General features: G+C 30.7%; 1 protein-coding gene across 3 annotated transcripts in view; it reads left to right on the top strand.

The window, feature by feature from the left end:
- The window catches only part of LOC136976905 (peroxisomal targeting signal 1 receptor-like), a 62,133-nt gene that overhangs the window by 22,499 nt on the left and 25,155 nt on the right, over positions 1 to 14,479 (top strand). For 2 of the 3 annotated variants that reach the window (XM_067272283.1, XM_067272278.1), the window contains exons 3-8: positions 3,468 to 3,506; positions 4,247 to 4,276; positions 5,852 to 5,981; positions 9,078 to 9,276; positions 11,415 to 11,550; positions 13,463 to 13,579. In XM_067272283.1, the coding sequence (XP_067128384.1) occupies positions 3,468 to 3,506; positions 4,247 to 4,276; positions 5,852 to 5,981; positions 9,078 to 9,276; positions 11,415 to 11,550; positions 13,463 to 13,579 (651 nt within the window). Of the gene's footprint in view, positions 1 to 3,467; positions 3,507 to 4,246; positions 4,277 to 5,851; positions 5,982 to 9,077; positions 9,277 to 11,414; positions 11,551 to 13,462; positions 13,585 to 14,479 lie in introns of all 3 variants that reach the window. The other variant, XM_067272287.1, reaches the window with a different exon arrangement.

The following is a 14,479-nucleotide window of genomic DNA, read 5'->3' as shown; positions in this document are numbered from 1 at the left end:
ATAACAAAATATTTTTTACTTTTTAAATCTTAAAACAATCCACTTAGTGAAATAGCTCCCTACGAGTGGCTAATGAATGGAATCAGAGACGTCCTGGTCAGTGGCGTAGCGAACATAACTGGCGCCCGGGGCACAACACTTTATTGGCGCCCACTCCCCCTTTTAGAAACACGTATAGTTTGTATTGGAGACCATTTGGGCGCCCCTCTGCAAGTGGCGCTCGGAGCATGATACACCGCCTTGCACCCCCCTCGCTACGCTACTGGTCCTGGTAAGTGTGAGGCGCGTGCATGCACGCAGGTTGCTAAATCCCGAGGGTGCCGATACCGGTCAATTTCAAATGACTCTTTTGTCGCATCACTAGTATATCTCAAAGGACGTGACAGGGCTGTTGTAAATTTTAAACGTTTCTCACCATAGCTGTAAAAATCTAAATATGTTAAAGTTAATAGTCATTTGTTTTCTAACTACTGTAATTCGTTTTAGTACCAGGTGTACACGGAAATCAGTTCCCCACTGTACTGAGCTAGTGATTGGTTCGGTTAAGCTTTTGTTTAAGTGAAATTCTGAATCTTTCAGCAGGGTTTTATTTATGTCCCCATTCCCTAATCTCTTAATTATTTAACTACTTCTTAGTAGAAATAAGTCGAAACCAGTTACTTTGTACCTGAATATCTGTAGTCTTGGGAAAACATTGGAAAGACAAATTTTTATGACAACAGATATATAAATCGTAAATTTAAGGAAAATAAATTCTAGAACTTTTTTTTTTTGTACCATTGTATGTCTCATTCATTAAATTTGATTGTAAATGATGCTGCCAAAGTAACAGTTAATTTTTTAACACTGTACTAGAATTGTACACGTTTTTCCTCCATCCCCTTACAGATGGGACATACTATAATCGTAATATCACCGGTTTAACATTGAAATCCGTAAGTAATATAAGATGGGAGAGCAGAATAAACACAGAATAAATATATCAAATATTTTAATGGATTTTTTTTTTAGACTTCTGTCAACTATACAGAACTATCATAAAAACATGCCAGTAAACTCTTATCAGTTTGGTTAAGTTATAAATCTAGTCTAGGGTGGGCAACCTTTTTTATAACATGGGCCAGAATAAATTTTACGTTTTTTCCGCGGGCTGTAGTAGTTAATTGACGCCTTCTTGTGACTTGTAATTTTGTTAGTCTGCAAATATGAAATAAATAAATAAAAAGTTAATTACTACATTTATTTCTCTTATCGTTTTCGAAAATTACAAAGAATTGGAAAAATAACCATTAATTATTTATTTTTTTCCAATTTAATAATCTATTAAAGATCTCGTGGGCCGGATAGAAACTTTTTGCGAGCCATAGCTGGCCCGCGGGCCGAGAGTTGCTCGCCGTTAATCTAGTCTGCACACGATTCACATAATCGAGCGAGGGTGGCCGAATATCTAGCAGGCGGCTAACAGCCCAGAACCGCTCCGGGATATTAAATTGGATGCTTTATGTGTGTGTTGCTTCTACCAGCTAAACCAGGTGAGGTTGGTGCTCTGTAAACCGTATGCACCAATGCCTATATAATCTGGCTGATTGAAAACTGACCCGGTTTCGACATTCCTTCCACCACTGAATTATTCGAATATACAATAGCAATGTTATTGGTTTTTTTTACATGTAGTATAGAAATTTGTAAAAGATACATAATGCAGTTATAATAAAATATTAATTTTAATTAATTAAAAGTACGTTAAAATATGAAAATTTATATTTTATAAAATACAAGGGAAGGTCATTGGAAGGTGGAAGCAGCGCTTCCATCGCTTCCAATGACGGCACGCCACTGTTTAGACAGCCTTGTCATCTGTTTATTTTCTAACTGATTTTATTAGGCTGCAATTTGAAAAAATTGTAGACCTATAAATTACCACTGTCATTTGTCTGTCTGTCCTTTCTTAATCTCAAGAATGGAGTTATATAGATGAAAGTTGAGACCAGATATGGAAAGCTTAGCTACAGGAGGCCCTGATTATCTATATACAAACTTTCAGTACATCTATATGTACAAGGGAACAACGATGATGCAGGCACATAAGAGGATGAAGTCATTATAAAAATATATTGGATACATCGATTTTTAATGTTTATTTTTATACATTTTATTGTACTTTTCCTGTGGTTATGTGGACACTGCACTATTTTTTTGTATTTTATGTATTTGAAAGTTTTGTTTTTTTGAAATTCGTTAACATTCTTAAATGCATTCCATTTTACATTGACCAAAGGAAGATCTCGCCTAGATCAAAAATGTTTGGCTTTAAACATTGTTTTATTAAACAGTACTGGATAAAAAGGTTCTAAGTGGATTGAAGTTTTTTGTACTAATATTGATATTTGACTGATTTAATCTGGGTTTTGCATTACATCAAATTTCATTCCATGACATCATCTTCGTGCCAATTGGCAAGAAGTGGCAATTTACTTTTGTCTTCGACTGTAGAATACTACACGTTCTAGTATTTTTAACCATTTTGAATAATTGAGTTTCTACTATAATTCCTTTTTCATTAGTGGTGTGATCGTGCCACATGCATGCTAGTATACCAAACAAACCAATAGGAATTGCAGCATTTATTACCAATCAGTGGCAATGGACAAGAAAATAAAAAAAAACATTGAAAGCCTTTCTCTCCTATGTGTACAGATTGCACCTCCGACTACTAAAATCAATAGTAGTGACCCAACTTGATCAAGTATAATTTATGTAAATTTTTTCAATATTTTCATACAACTTTAAATCAAAAATAAATAATAAAATAAATTTTTACATATTTATTTGGCAGATACTAAACAAAACTATTATTATAAAAGGTAAAAAACAAAAATAAAAAAAAATTATGAGATATTTTTTAAAAAAACCACCAACAACAAGTAGTTATTAAAAGAACAGGTAGATGATTATACAATTCTAATTAATTGTTCATTGTTAATTGGCTAACTCGACAATCATCCCATCCTTAATAACAATTTGTAAGATTTTCTGCTAGTATCTTGTATTACTTATAGAGGAATTTAATAACGTGTAAAAATAACCGTCTCAACCAAAACTACACATATTTTTACTCGAATTATTTTTGATTACATATAAAAATAACCGAATATCTATTTTATTGAGCGGTATTTTTTCATATCCATAAATGGTGTGGCGAATATCAGACGAGAGCTATACAGATAAATGCACATAAAGGTCTTTGTAATAAGTGCATTGCTATTTTATATTTACAATGTTCAATTGTGCAAAACCTTGTTGATAGCAAATCGCTACTTTTGGTAGAAAAATTGCATTTTAACATAAAATTGGAATATGTTTCTATTAAAATTATTTATATAAAGAATGCAATTATTTCAAAAATTTAATTGTTTTTATAATTTGAATATTCGGCATATTTATTTTCAAAACTTTTATCTTTTTAGGAAGGATTAAGGAAGACAAATTCAAATGTTTCAACCTTCGTAAGTATTCTTAATAGATATTTTAGTTTGTAAAATTCATTATCAGAATGAATTTGTATGCATGTGTACATGTGTGAATTAATATTTTGTATATTTGTATACTTGTAAACATGTGTACATGTGTGAATTAATATTTATATAGGATATGGTATAAAAAGAATATTTTATGTTGGTAAAGAAGTTTTTAAATTTAAAAAAAAAAATGAATTAAGAACTTTGGTAATATCTGATTAGAAGACGTATTGTCAAAACAATTGTTTTCTAATTAAAGGAATAAATAGAAGAATTAAAACTAGGTGTTTTGGAAACAAATAAAAATATAATTTGGAGTCTATATTTAGCATTACAGAAATTCTGTGGCACAATAAAGGATGTACTGTACATCCTTTATTATGCCACAAGAATTTTGTAATGCTAAATACACGAATTTTTATATCCTCTCAATGTAGAAAAAAATTTTTTAAAAAGCAACTGTGCAGAATTTTAGCTAGAAGGAGTCTATAAAGAGAGATTGGCCGTGTTTGCCTTTGCATCCCTGTAGCGTAAGAAGGATGCTGTAAGAAAACTCCAAATTACTTTTGTATTTGTTTTCAAATTATGCATGCCTTAATTGAATGTTTATTGCATACTTTCACTCTTAAAGTAAGTAGCAATTTAATTATATAATGTAGTCAAATAAAATTTTGTAACTCTATTTTTTTAAGTTAATTACTAAAACAATTATTATTTTTTCTTGCCAGAAATCGATAACAGAGGCATCAGAAAATGAAGTAAGTGTTTTGTGAAATGTTATTTTTGTAATGTAACAAGCACTATAAGTTTTACATTATATAACTCAAACTAATATTCGAATATCTGATCGGTTGTACTCATTAAAGTTTATTTGTCTATTTAATTTTAAATTTTTTATAAGATGTATGAAGAATGATTTGAACACTTCGATTTGTCTTTTATAACACTTACACTTGGTGTTGTGAGCTCACATTACATTTTGTTAAATAACCACAGCTAGACATGGATACCAATAAACCAGCAAAAAATAAAATAAATAAAACGAAAACAAACGTTTTCGTTTGTTTTCGTTTTATTAATTTTATTTTTTGCTGGTTTTCAAACATTTTCTTCCGTTTTAAATGGTCATCCTTGGGTTCAAAGAATGCAGATATAAACAAATGCATTTTTTAAAAACAGCATGAATTTAAAAAGCTGTAAACACTGTGAAATATGTGCATGTCTGTTGCAGCGTTTAACGTCATTATCAGAATTGAAGCATGATGATAGATGCTGCAATAGACGTGTGTATATTTCATGACATTTCCGGCTTTTAAATTTGTTCTATTTTTTAAAAAATGCATTCATTTATATCTGCATTCTTTGAACCTGAGGATGACCGTTTAAAACAGAAGAAAATGTGTGCTTTTGTTTTATTACTTTTATTTTTGCTGGTTTATTGGTATTCATGTCTAGCTGTGGTTATCTTAATTATACCAGTAGTTTTGTAGAGATTCTACATTTTGTTGATGTTATGTCTGATTTGAATGTTTAGAATATCAGATTAAATTTGTAAAGATATTTTGCAGTTTTGATTTTTTTTTAATTTAAATTACTTAATTTTGAATAGAATTAATTTAGCCAAACTAGTTTTAAAATATTATGATTTGGCTCATGGTTAAAGAGGATTAAATACCATTTTAAATTTGTTACGAGGTATTTAGGTTTGCCTACTGGATGGCACTTTCAAATGAAACTGTTATGCCACTATTATTTTGAATATTTAACTACATTTTTAAAATCAAATTGTTATTAAAAGCATTTTAAAACTTTCATCCGTTTATATTAATGGCTCCCGATTTTTTCCTAATTTGTGTATTCCTTTCACGAAAATGAAAAAATCTCGTGTGAACCTAAATGTTCATAAATTAAAAATACTAAAAAGAATGTTGGGAAATGATTTTCAATGATTGTTTCTTAATTATCGAATTTTTAATTATTAATTTGTATTTTAAGTAACATGGCAGTTATCCTAAGATAACTGCCATGTTACTTTAAATTAATAATAAAGACACAAAGTTAGTTTATAGAAAAGCAAGATTAAAGTAAAGGTAGATGCACACATACAGTGGGGTCAGAAGAAAATGTCGGGTAACCACTCATTGAGAATATTTATCGATATTGGTTTATCAAAATAAAATTAGACAGAGAATTTTTAACAACTGCTGTAACAAATCAAATGTTGTAATTTAAAATGAGGCAAAAATATAAAAACAGCTCATTAATTCTAATCTATCAATTCCTGTTTAATTAAAGATATATGGTATTTAAGCAAAAATAAAAATTTCTTCTAGCTCGTGCAAGAATTTATTTTTGAAACACAAGATCGTGCATGTCAAAGAAATGTTCCTCGAATGTTTCATATGGAAAGTCTGCTTCAAGAAATGAGAGAAATTGAGAAACCTTGTCATCCTCCGTTGCAAGGTAAAGTATTTCTTGAATTCTGTGAAGTTTTGTTAATTGTATCTCAATTTGTTTTTTAATAATACTATGCTGTATCACTTTTAAGTCTCTTTTTATATTATAGTGTATTTAATCATGTATAAAAAACAACACTTTTTACATTATTTATTATAAAGATAATAAGTACAATAATTTTAAGAATGAAAATACGTATTATTGTAGTTGTGTTCTGATATGAATGGTTCTTCTCACATTGAAATTAAGTGATAAAGGAAATAGAAACAAATCATTTTGTAATACATGTTACTGTTTTATACTTTCTATTATGAATTAAATTATAAGAAAAGTAATGTATTCACTTACGGGTTCACCACAAATAATACGGAATCTTGGTTATTTGGGGATTGCACTGTTTGTATTGCTTGTTTGTGTATTTTTAGCATATATTTTAGTGTCTAGTATATTGGCACTTGTGAAGTATGTCAGTACTTGGCAGGTTTAAAGCCCAATACTGTGAGAAAAAAAAAAAATGCATTCCAGAAGACTACAAAGTTACACATGTCCTCATTCAGAAAAGGTCTTTCACCACTGTTTTAGAGCTTCAGTCTCAAGTCAAAAGATGAATTACATTTTGTTTTACTTCAATAACAACTAGCAGGAACCTTTCAAAATCAACAGTTTTATTTACTTAAAATACAATCAATGAGCACATTTAAAATTTGTCATTCTACACAAAATCATCAGTACAGCAAAGGTATTTCTGGGTCTGTTTATAGGTCATTTGCATCTGCCTGCTCCCGGTGCCACGAGGCTTCTTTCAATTTTGCATGTGTTCCAGAGTGGAAATTTAGCATTCTTAAGACTGACTAACTTCAACTGTCTGGGATTTGGATTAATGATGACATAGTGGCAGCCTGCCTTGTGCCAATCGTTTCACAAATAAAACTCTTAGACCTATCAACAGTCAGACATTCAAGTTTATTTCATAATTTAAATAATTTAGAAGAAACCTCAATTCTGTCATCTCCAATCACCAGGAACAAAACAGTCATCCTTCACAGAGTTGACCTTTATTATGTAAATTTAAAATATGTAAAGTGCAAAATTATGTAAATTTTGCAGAGGTGTAGCCTCTAATAAAAGGTCATTTCTGTGATGGAAGACTGTTTTATTCCTGTTGATTGGACATGACGGAATTGAAGACAACTTGGTTTTTTCTATATTTTTTTAAACTGTAAAAATACTGTCTGCTGTTTTAATTGAAATTTATTTGGAACTCCTTAAAATATGATATTCTGAGTCCATCTTTCTGAGGCAGGCAAATCATTGAGGTCTGGGTGTGAAATTTTTACTGCTACAGATTTTTATGATCTGGATCAGGAGAGGGCCACATAAAGTATACCACAACTGAAAACCAGCTCTGGTCATTGGAAACTATGCTGTATAAGCTCAAATACATTTTCTCTTCTCCAACAACAATTACAGGGTAGGAACAATTTTATCATTTATGTCTGTACAGTGCAAATTCTTTGGACACACCTCATTTCATAAAGTATTAATGAGTTGTTGTCTGAGCTAAACATTTCTTCTAGAGATTGCCTTGACACAGTATTTCTTGTTCTTGCTGCTCAATCTCTGCTATCATTCTGTAACAGCATGCAAATAGATTTATCTCAGAATCATGTCATACAGCATCATTAGTTCTGGATTGTGAGTCACGTTTTTAGACATTCCGATTGCCGATGTCTGTTGCTTTTGCAGTGTCTATAATGTAAAGTTGAGTATATACTCACCCTTCAGGTCTGTCAGGATGTTAAGGACTATGTAATGAAGCTGCCCATTGATCTTAAACAGATATAGTCTGCAGCCTGCTGAAACTGTGGTCTCATTGGCAAAGAAGGAAGCACCTTTGGTTGTTGTTTAGTTATTCTAGAGTAGTTGAGTTTTTCCATACAGATTGATGTGGATTCCACAGATGTGGATTGGCTATAGAACAAAGATCTTATTATAACCTATACTTATAATCAGTCAGTTTTCGTTCTGAACTTTGAAATAGCATGGGAAAAACATGCTTACTAGTTAAGCCGAAAACTATTTATATATATAACTATTTACTATTTGTATACAACGTTTATACTGTTTTCAATACTGAATGTATTAATCATGTAATTTATGTACATTGATAAAATTCTATTATTTCTTTTTCGACATGTGACATGTTCATGTAGTCATCCATCTTGCCCGTTCTCTCTTGCTAGCATGACTGCTCTTGCTGTTGAATTCTGTAAACAGCGAGCGTACCACGTATTGCTGCACTAGCAAAGGAAAAACTGCATGGGCAAAAAGAAAGGGGTGGAGCCTTTGACGTCATCGGTTGTGCTAGTGCATGTTTGCTAGCATTTTGCTCTCGCAAAGCACTAGTTTGCAGCAGCTCTTATTTTGGGCTACAAACAATGAAAATTTGTTACTTTCTAAATTTGTTGGTATGAGTTTCGGACAAGCCCAGCCATTCTTGGTTCATCTCCTTAATTTTATTGCATTATTTACTTTTTTATTGATTTTAATGTGTTATTATTTTCATTGTTTTATGCATTAATTAGGGTATTTACTTGCATCATTTTAGCTTAAATTATGATTTTTTGTTTTTAGAATTTAAACTGGGTATTTTTGGTATTTGGGAGCAGATTAATTTACTTCACATTATTCTTTATGAGGAAATTGCTTTTGAACTCAAATACCCTGTAGGAACAAATTAAATTCTACTTTCAAGGTACTACTGTATAGAGTAACTCATTAAAACTTTTAACAAACAAAAATACATACAAACCTAATTCAAAACATAGGATGTTTCTTCAGCAAAAGTTGTGTTAGACTATATTTTAAAAAAATTTAACAGTTTTGAAGATAGTCTTTACTAGATTATGGCTGCATCTTATAAGGCAGGGAAATGGCAAATCAAGTATTAAATGTTTTTTTATAATGTTATAAAAAACAATAGTAATAATTTCATTGTGGTAATTTTAATATCAAAGTTACAGTAATCCAATTATTATTATAATATATTTTTAATTTACAATTTAATTTAATTATTTAATTAATTTTTTATCGTACTTACAGGTCCTTGTGTTGCAGATTTAGCCACATCCAGAAATTGGGCAGAGGAATATTTAGCAAATGAGTGCAATCTGCAGGAGTCGTCGGTTACGGACTGGAACGAACAGTTCTTTTCGGAGAATCCTCTATTAGCTAACCCCGACATTATTACCGATACAAAATGGGCAGAAGAATATTTACCACCAACCGATACTTATCAAGAGTAAAAATAATTTTTATTACTTTTTGAAAAATTACTTTATCTTGAGGAATTAAATAAGTTAAACAAAAATTTTATAATCTGGCATTTTTCCATAAAGAATAACTTATCTTAAAAGGTTATTCTTTATGAGGCACGTTATTTTGTTTGTTAACTTGATGATAAGTTGTCTCACTGAAAGTATTCACTAATAAATAATTGCCACCAAATTGTAAAGTTTTAATTTATTACTTTTAACACTTTAAGACTACCGTTTATTCTTTTTTCATTATTTACTTTGCGGTATTAATCGTGTGAGAAAGTATTTTATTCAATTTATAGTCCAACTGTTTGTTTTAAAAAAATCTTCAAAATAATATTTTAAAATATTTAATTAATTTAAATAAAAATTTTATGAAATTAATTTTTTGTTGTGTTTGACTAGCACCCAAGAAGATTGGACAACTTCTCGGGTGCTAGTCTCTTCTGAGAATTTGACTGGAAGCGTAAGCATCCTCGCTTGCAGTGATTTTTCTTTTCCAGTCATGCAGAATCTTTCTTAAGTCTGGGGAAGAAATCTTAAGAAAGATTTTGCAAGATTGGAAATAAGCTTTTGAAAATTTGTAGTTTACAAAGACATGGTTAAACTGAGGCAATGCTGACTAAATTGAAAACTAGAGGAAGAATCCATTCGTAATAACGTAATATAGCATTATTATGTTCTCCATAAATGTATTATCATTTCAAATTCACTTTTTGATTTTTTCTTGTGTATTTTCAGTTTTTAATAGTAATTTCTTGGAGTATTATTAGCATTTTTGATTACAATAATTATAGCGTTTCATCTGAAAAATAGAAATAAATAAGTAAATATACACATATCAGGAAAATCAGAAAGTTGTTGCTGAAAATTAGGTACAGAAAAATAACACAAAAACATAATCACAATAGTATTATTCCCCATTGTTAGCTATGACCCAGGGCTGGAATTCAACAGACTTGAATGTCCAGCTTAGAGAAAGACGTCTGTTTGAAAGAAAAGAAGTTGTTTGACTCCTTTTTTTTGCAGCTTCCAATCCAGGCAGTATCTGATCTTTATGATTTTGCAGACACGAAAATGGGTGGAATTGGGTGAATATGATGGTGTTCCCAGCCCAGCTGCTGCTGATGGTCGATCTTATTGGTATGTGGTTCAGCATTATCTTAATGGAACAAATCTCCCTTCTGGTTGGCAAATGACAGATGAGTTTTGCAATCCTTGGAGCCAAGTTATCAAGCATGTCTTAGTAGCTGTCACCATTAATTGTTTTATCTGACAGCATGTAGTGATAGTAAATGATATCATGACAATTTCAGAATGCACAGCAGCAGCATCTTGTTGCTCAAAGCTCACTTTGACTCGGTAGGTGATTGTTGCTGGGTGTTACATAGGTACTGTACCTTGGGTAGTTGGATTGTTATAGTAAATCCATTTCTCATCACATATTGCAAGGTGATTGAAGATTCCTGATATTGATTCAGTAGCAATGTGCACCTGGAAATGCAGTCGCTCTTGTTCTGTTTAGTCAGGACGTGCGGCACCCATTTTCTGTTTGCATACTTGAGGCCTAACTTCTTAGGTTTTAGGTGGTTCACAGACTATTGACCGAGCAAAGCCCGGTTCAAAGTTCTGCGTGATTTGGGCATCCTCGGCAACCAGTTGCCTCACCAGATCGTTGATCTCTAATGGTTGTGCATAGTGCAGCTTGTCTTCAGTGTGTAGTTGTCAGACTTGAACCAAGCAAACCAATTTCTGACAGCGCATCCAGATTGTTTATTTACACTGAAAACTTTTGCCATATTTTTAATTATCTGTTTCGGAGGATTAGAGTCGAAACTTGGAGAGTCTTGATCTTTTTTTCATTGTTTTTCCTGATTTTTTGCAAACATTTTTACACAGACTTAGATGTCAGAACAAAATTTTGTTACACCTCTTTTGAAAGTTGTTTTTGAACTACCAGTTAAAAAATGTTTTTTTAATTCTTACCCTAATACCACTTACAGGCATTTTTTGTACATTTTTTTTAATGTGTTTTTCTTCCTGTGTAACGACAACTTTCTGATTGACCTTTTATATATGTGTAAAAGAAGGAAACAAAATGAAAAACGTTTTTTTTTGACAGAGAGAACAAACTTGCTGTTTCCAAGGACAATGTAACCAAATGGAACGAAGACTATACATCGGAAGATAGAGATCTGGCAAAGGCCGCAAACGAACTGTTGGGCACTATAGATGATCCAAAGTTTTCAGATTCGGAAGTATGAATTTTGTTACTATTACAAGTTTTTAATGTATAATAATAAAAAGTTTATATAGAAATGAAATTTTTCCTCCAGTCAAATACTTTTTGAATTTTTGGGTTATCAGCTAATAGAAAGCCAACATTTGATATTATTCCCATACAAAATGTTTGTTTTTGTTAAATTTAAGAGTTATTCTTTGTTATTTTAATTACTTTGTGTGATTTTGGTTAGAGTTTTGTTTGTGTAAAGCATCTTCATCAAAACAAATACATGTAGGGGAGAATATTTACTTCGACAGAATTTATTTCTTCCTTGTCTTTGATGCTTGTTTCTTGCCTTGGCAATGTCATTGTATTCGGATAAATGTCTGCAGATATAGGTCATTGTCAATGTTGACAAAGTTTTCAAATGATACTTTTGTACCACTTATTACCACTGACTATTTATATTGTCAGTAGATTGTGATGGAAATGTTGATTTATTCAAAGCTTCAGCATATTGTTGACCGAAACCTATTTTTATAAAGCAATTTTGCAGTGTTTCTCTGTGGGACTTTGTTAATCCGTGGAGTGCAAGCTCTGTTCTGTTTTGAAGTTTAATTTGAGATTGTTCTGTGTTCTGTTCTGAAAACAGAAAATGAATTTTCTGTTTTCAGAACAGAAAACAGAAAATGAACCGAGAACAGAATCAAACAGTTTGATTCTGCTGTTCATTGAATGTTTCCAAAATTTTTTCCTTATTTTTCAAAGATAACACTTAATGGATTGTCAAATCTTTCACAATTTCTGATTATTACTTTTTGCTTTTTTCTGATCTTTTGGAGAATATCTTTTCTGCTGTCAACAAAATCTTCAGTTTTCTCTTGTTTGCCATGAAAACGGCAATACGCTGATTAACTGATTACTATGAAAATTTTAGCAAGCAATTCAAACTTTACTTATTGAAATTTTGAGTTTTATGTCATGTTGGAAGCATAATTATAGACATTATTCAACTTTTTGATAATATTGTCTATCCTTTTGAAAATGCAAAAGAAAGCATGCAAAATTAGATGTGAAATAGTCTTCGGATCTTAAATTTGAGTTGGTAAACTGTACTAAGACAGGAACTGGAGGAAGAAGTAAAAATAAATGAATTCAATTAAAAATTACATCATCAGGTATTTTTAAGAAACAATAATGTTTTTGATCCAGTCGATGGAGATTATTTGTTATTAAAAATAACTGCTGGAGTAATTTTTAAGGTGTGAATTTATGTTGTAATGGAATAATATATTGCTTTTAGCCCTTAATATTATTTAACAGAGTGTGCAGCATTAATGCAGTGTTTCAGTGTTGTCGTAAGATGTTCCAGTCAGTCCAACCAATTGTTCCAAGGCTAAGAAGTGATGATTGTGAAACTATTACATTCGTGATACATCAGCTGTGATGATTGTGACGTTGTCACGTTTACAACAGCCTTTTAAATGTATTTATAATTTAAATTTGATTTTTTTGTAGGAGCATCAACTGAAGAGGGACAGTTTATTATGTCCAAAATGGATTTTGAGTGTTCTATATTATGTACATGTTAAAGAAGCCACAGTTTATTGTAAATTTTTATTATTAAGGTGGTAATAATCATTAAAGAATTTGTTAATTAATCTCATTAACTGGTTTGATAAGTCCGTATGTATATGTATGTGTGTCTTGTTGATTTAGACTAATTGTTAAATTATGTTGTAATCTCAAAATTATGTTGACTTATAGAAGTTGAATACATTGAGTGTATGGAAGTTGAATTGGGATAAAAACTACAATTTGATTTAAAGTTTGAAATCAAGAGTTTACTACATAATATAACTTAAAAACAATTCAAGTGTTACTAATACATTTCTTAACTAATTTTTACGAAATTTTATTCTCACAACAGTTTCCTTATATTACAGTTTTTAAAGTTTATAAGAAAACTGGGAGAAGGAAGTGCGACTTCGTCCGAAAATGCCGACATATCGGCAGCAGCAAAGAAAGCGGACATCTGGTCAGGAGAATTCAACCAGAAAAATGTAAACTGATTTATATTTATATATATATAAATGCATAGTTGTGCCATAAGTTCTGTCCTTTATAATAAACAACTTACACAAAATAAATTTCTAAAGCTAATTTAAATATTGTTGATGTTTATAATGAGATGTTACTCGTCGTAATCTTATCAATGTCTTCCTTATGAAAATATTTGTCAATATTTTCATACATCAGGCATTGTTTTTGTTAAACTGGAAATGACATCACGATTTTTTAATGGCTTATAACTCTCAAATTAAAAAATGGCTCTAGAGTTTTCGATTCAAATTTAACCTTTCTACAATCCCTTCATTTTTTTACACGTATTTCTGAAAACACTGCAAATATTTATTAGTTATTCAATATTTTTTTTAAAATATTACACCGTAAATATTAAATATACGATTAGTCTTTTTAAATTACTTAAATTATTATTATTTTTTCATTGTAGTTTATGGTTTGATCAGTTTAATTATAATAATATGGTTCTAAAAAAAATTTGTGGAGATCAGCAAAACATTGGTATAATTAATTCAGAATTAATTGTTGAATCTATTTAAAAAATTTTTTTTATTTATCCAGTTTTTACATGTTATAACAATTTTATGTCTGGTTTACTAGACTGTTAGTCAGTAGGACTTTGCTAGAAAAATTTGGAAGAGGATTCTATTGGTTTTTGTAATTCATTTTTGTAGTTGTTGAAGGTAGTCTGTATTGTTGCTTGTAGTCTGGATTACTTGAAATATATTCATGTAATCCAGACTACAAGCAACTTTTGATAGACATAAATTTAATTTTTAATTCTAAATTAACCTATCCTGTTTAATGCCTTATCTCCAGGTACACGGATTGTCTGCTAGTTTTATTATTACAATAAAAGGCACTTTTCGGTAAGGAGA

Source organism: Centruroides vittatus, unplaced genomic scaffold (genome assembly GCF_030686945.1).
Source record: "Centruroides vittatus isolate TY-2023 unplaced genomic scaffold, ASM3068694v2 contig_1112, whole genome shotgun sequence".
Lineage (NCBI taxonomy): Eukaryota > Metazoa > Arthropoda > Arachnida > Scorpiones > Buthidae > Centruroides > Centruroides vittatus.
This window is presented reverse-complemented; position numbering and strand designations above follow the sequence as displayed.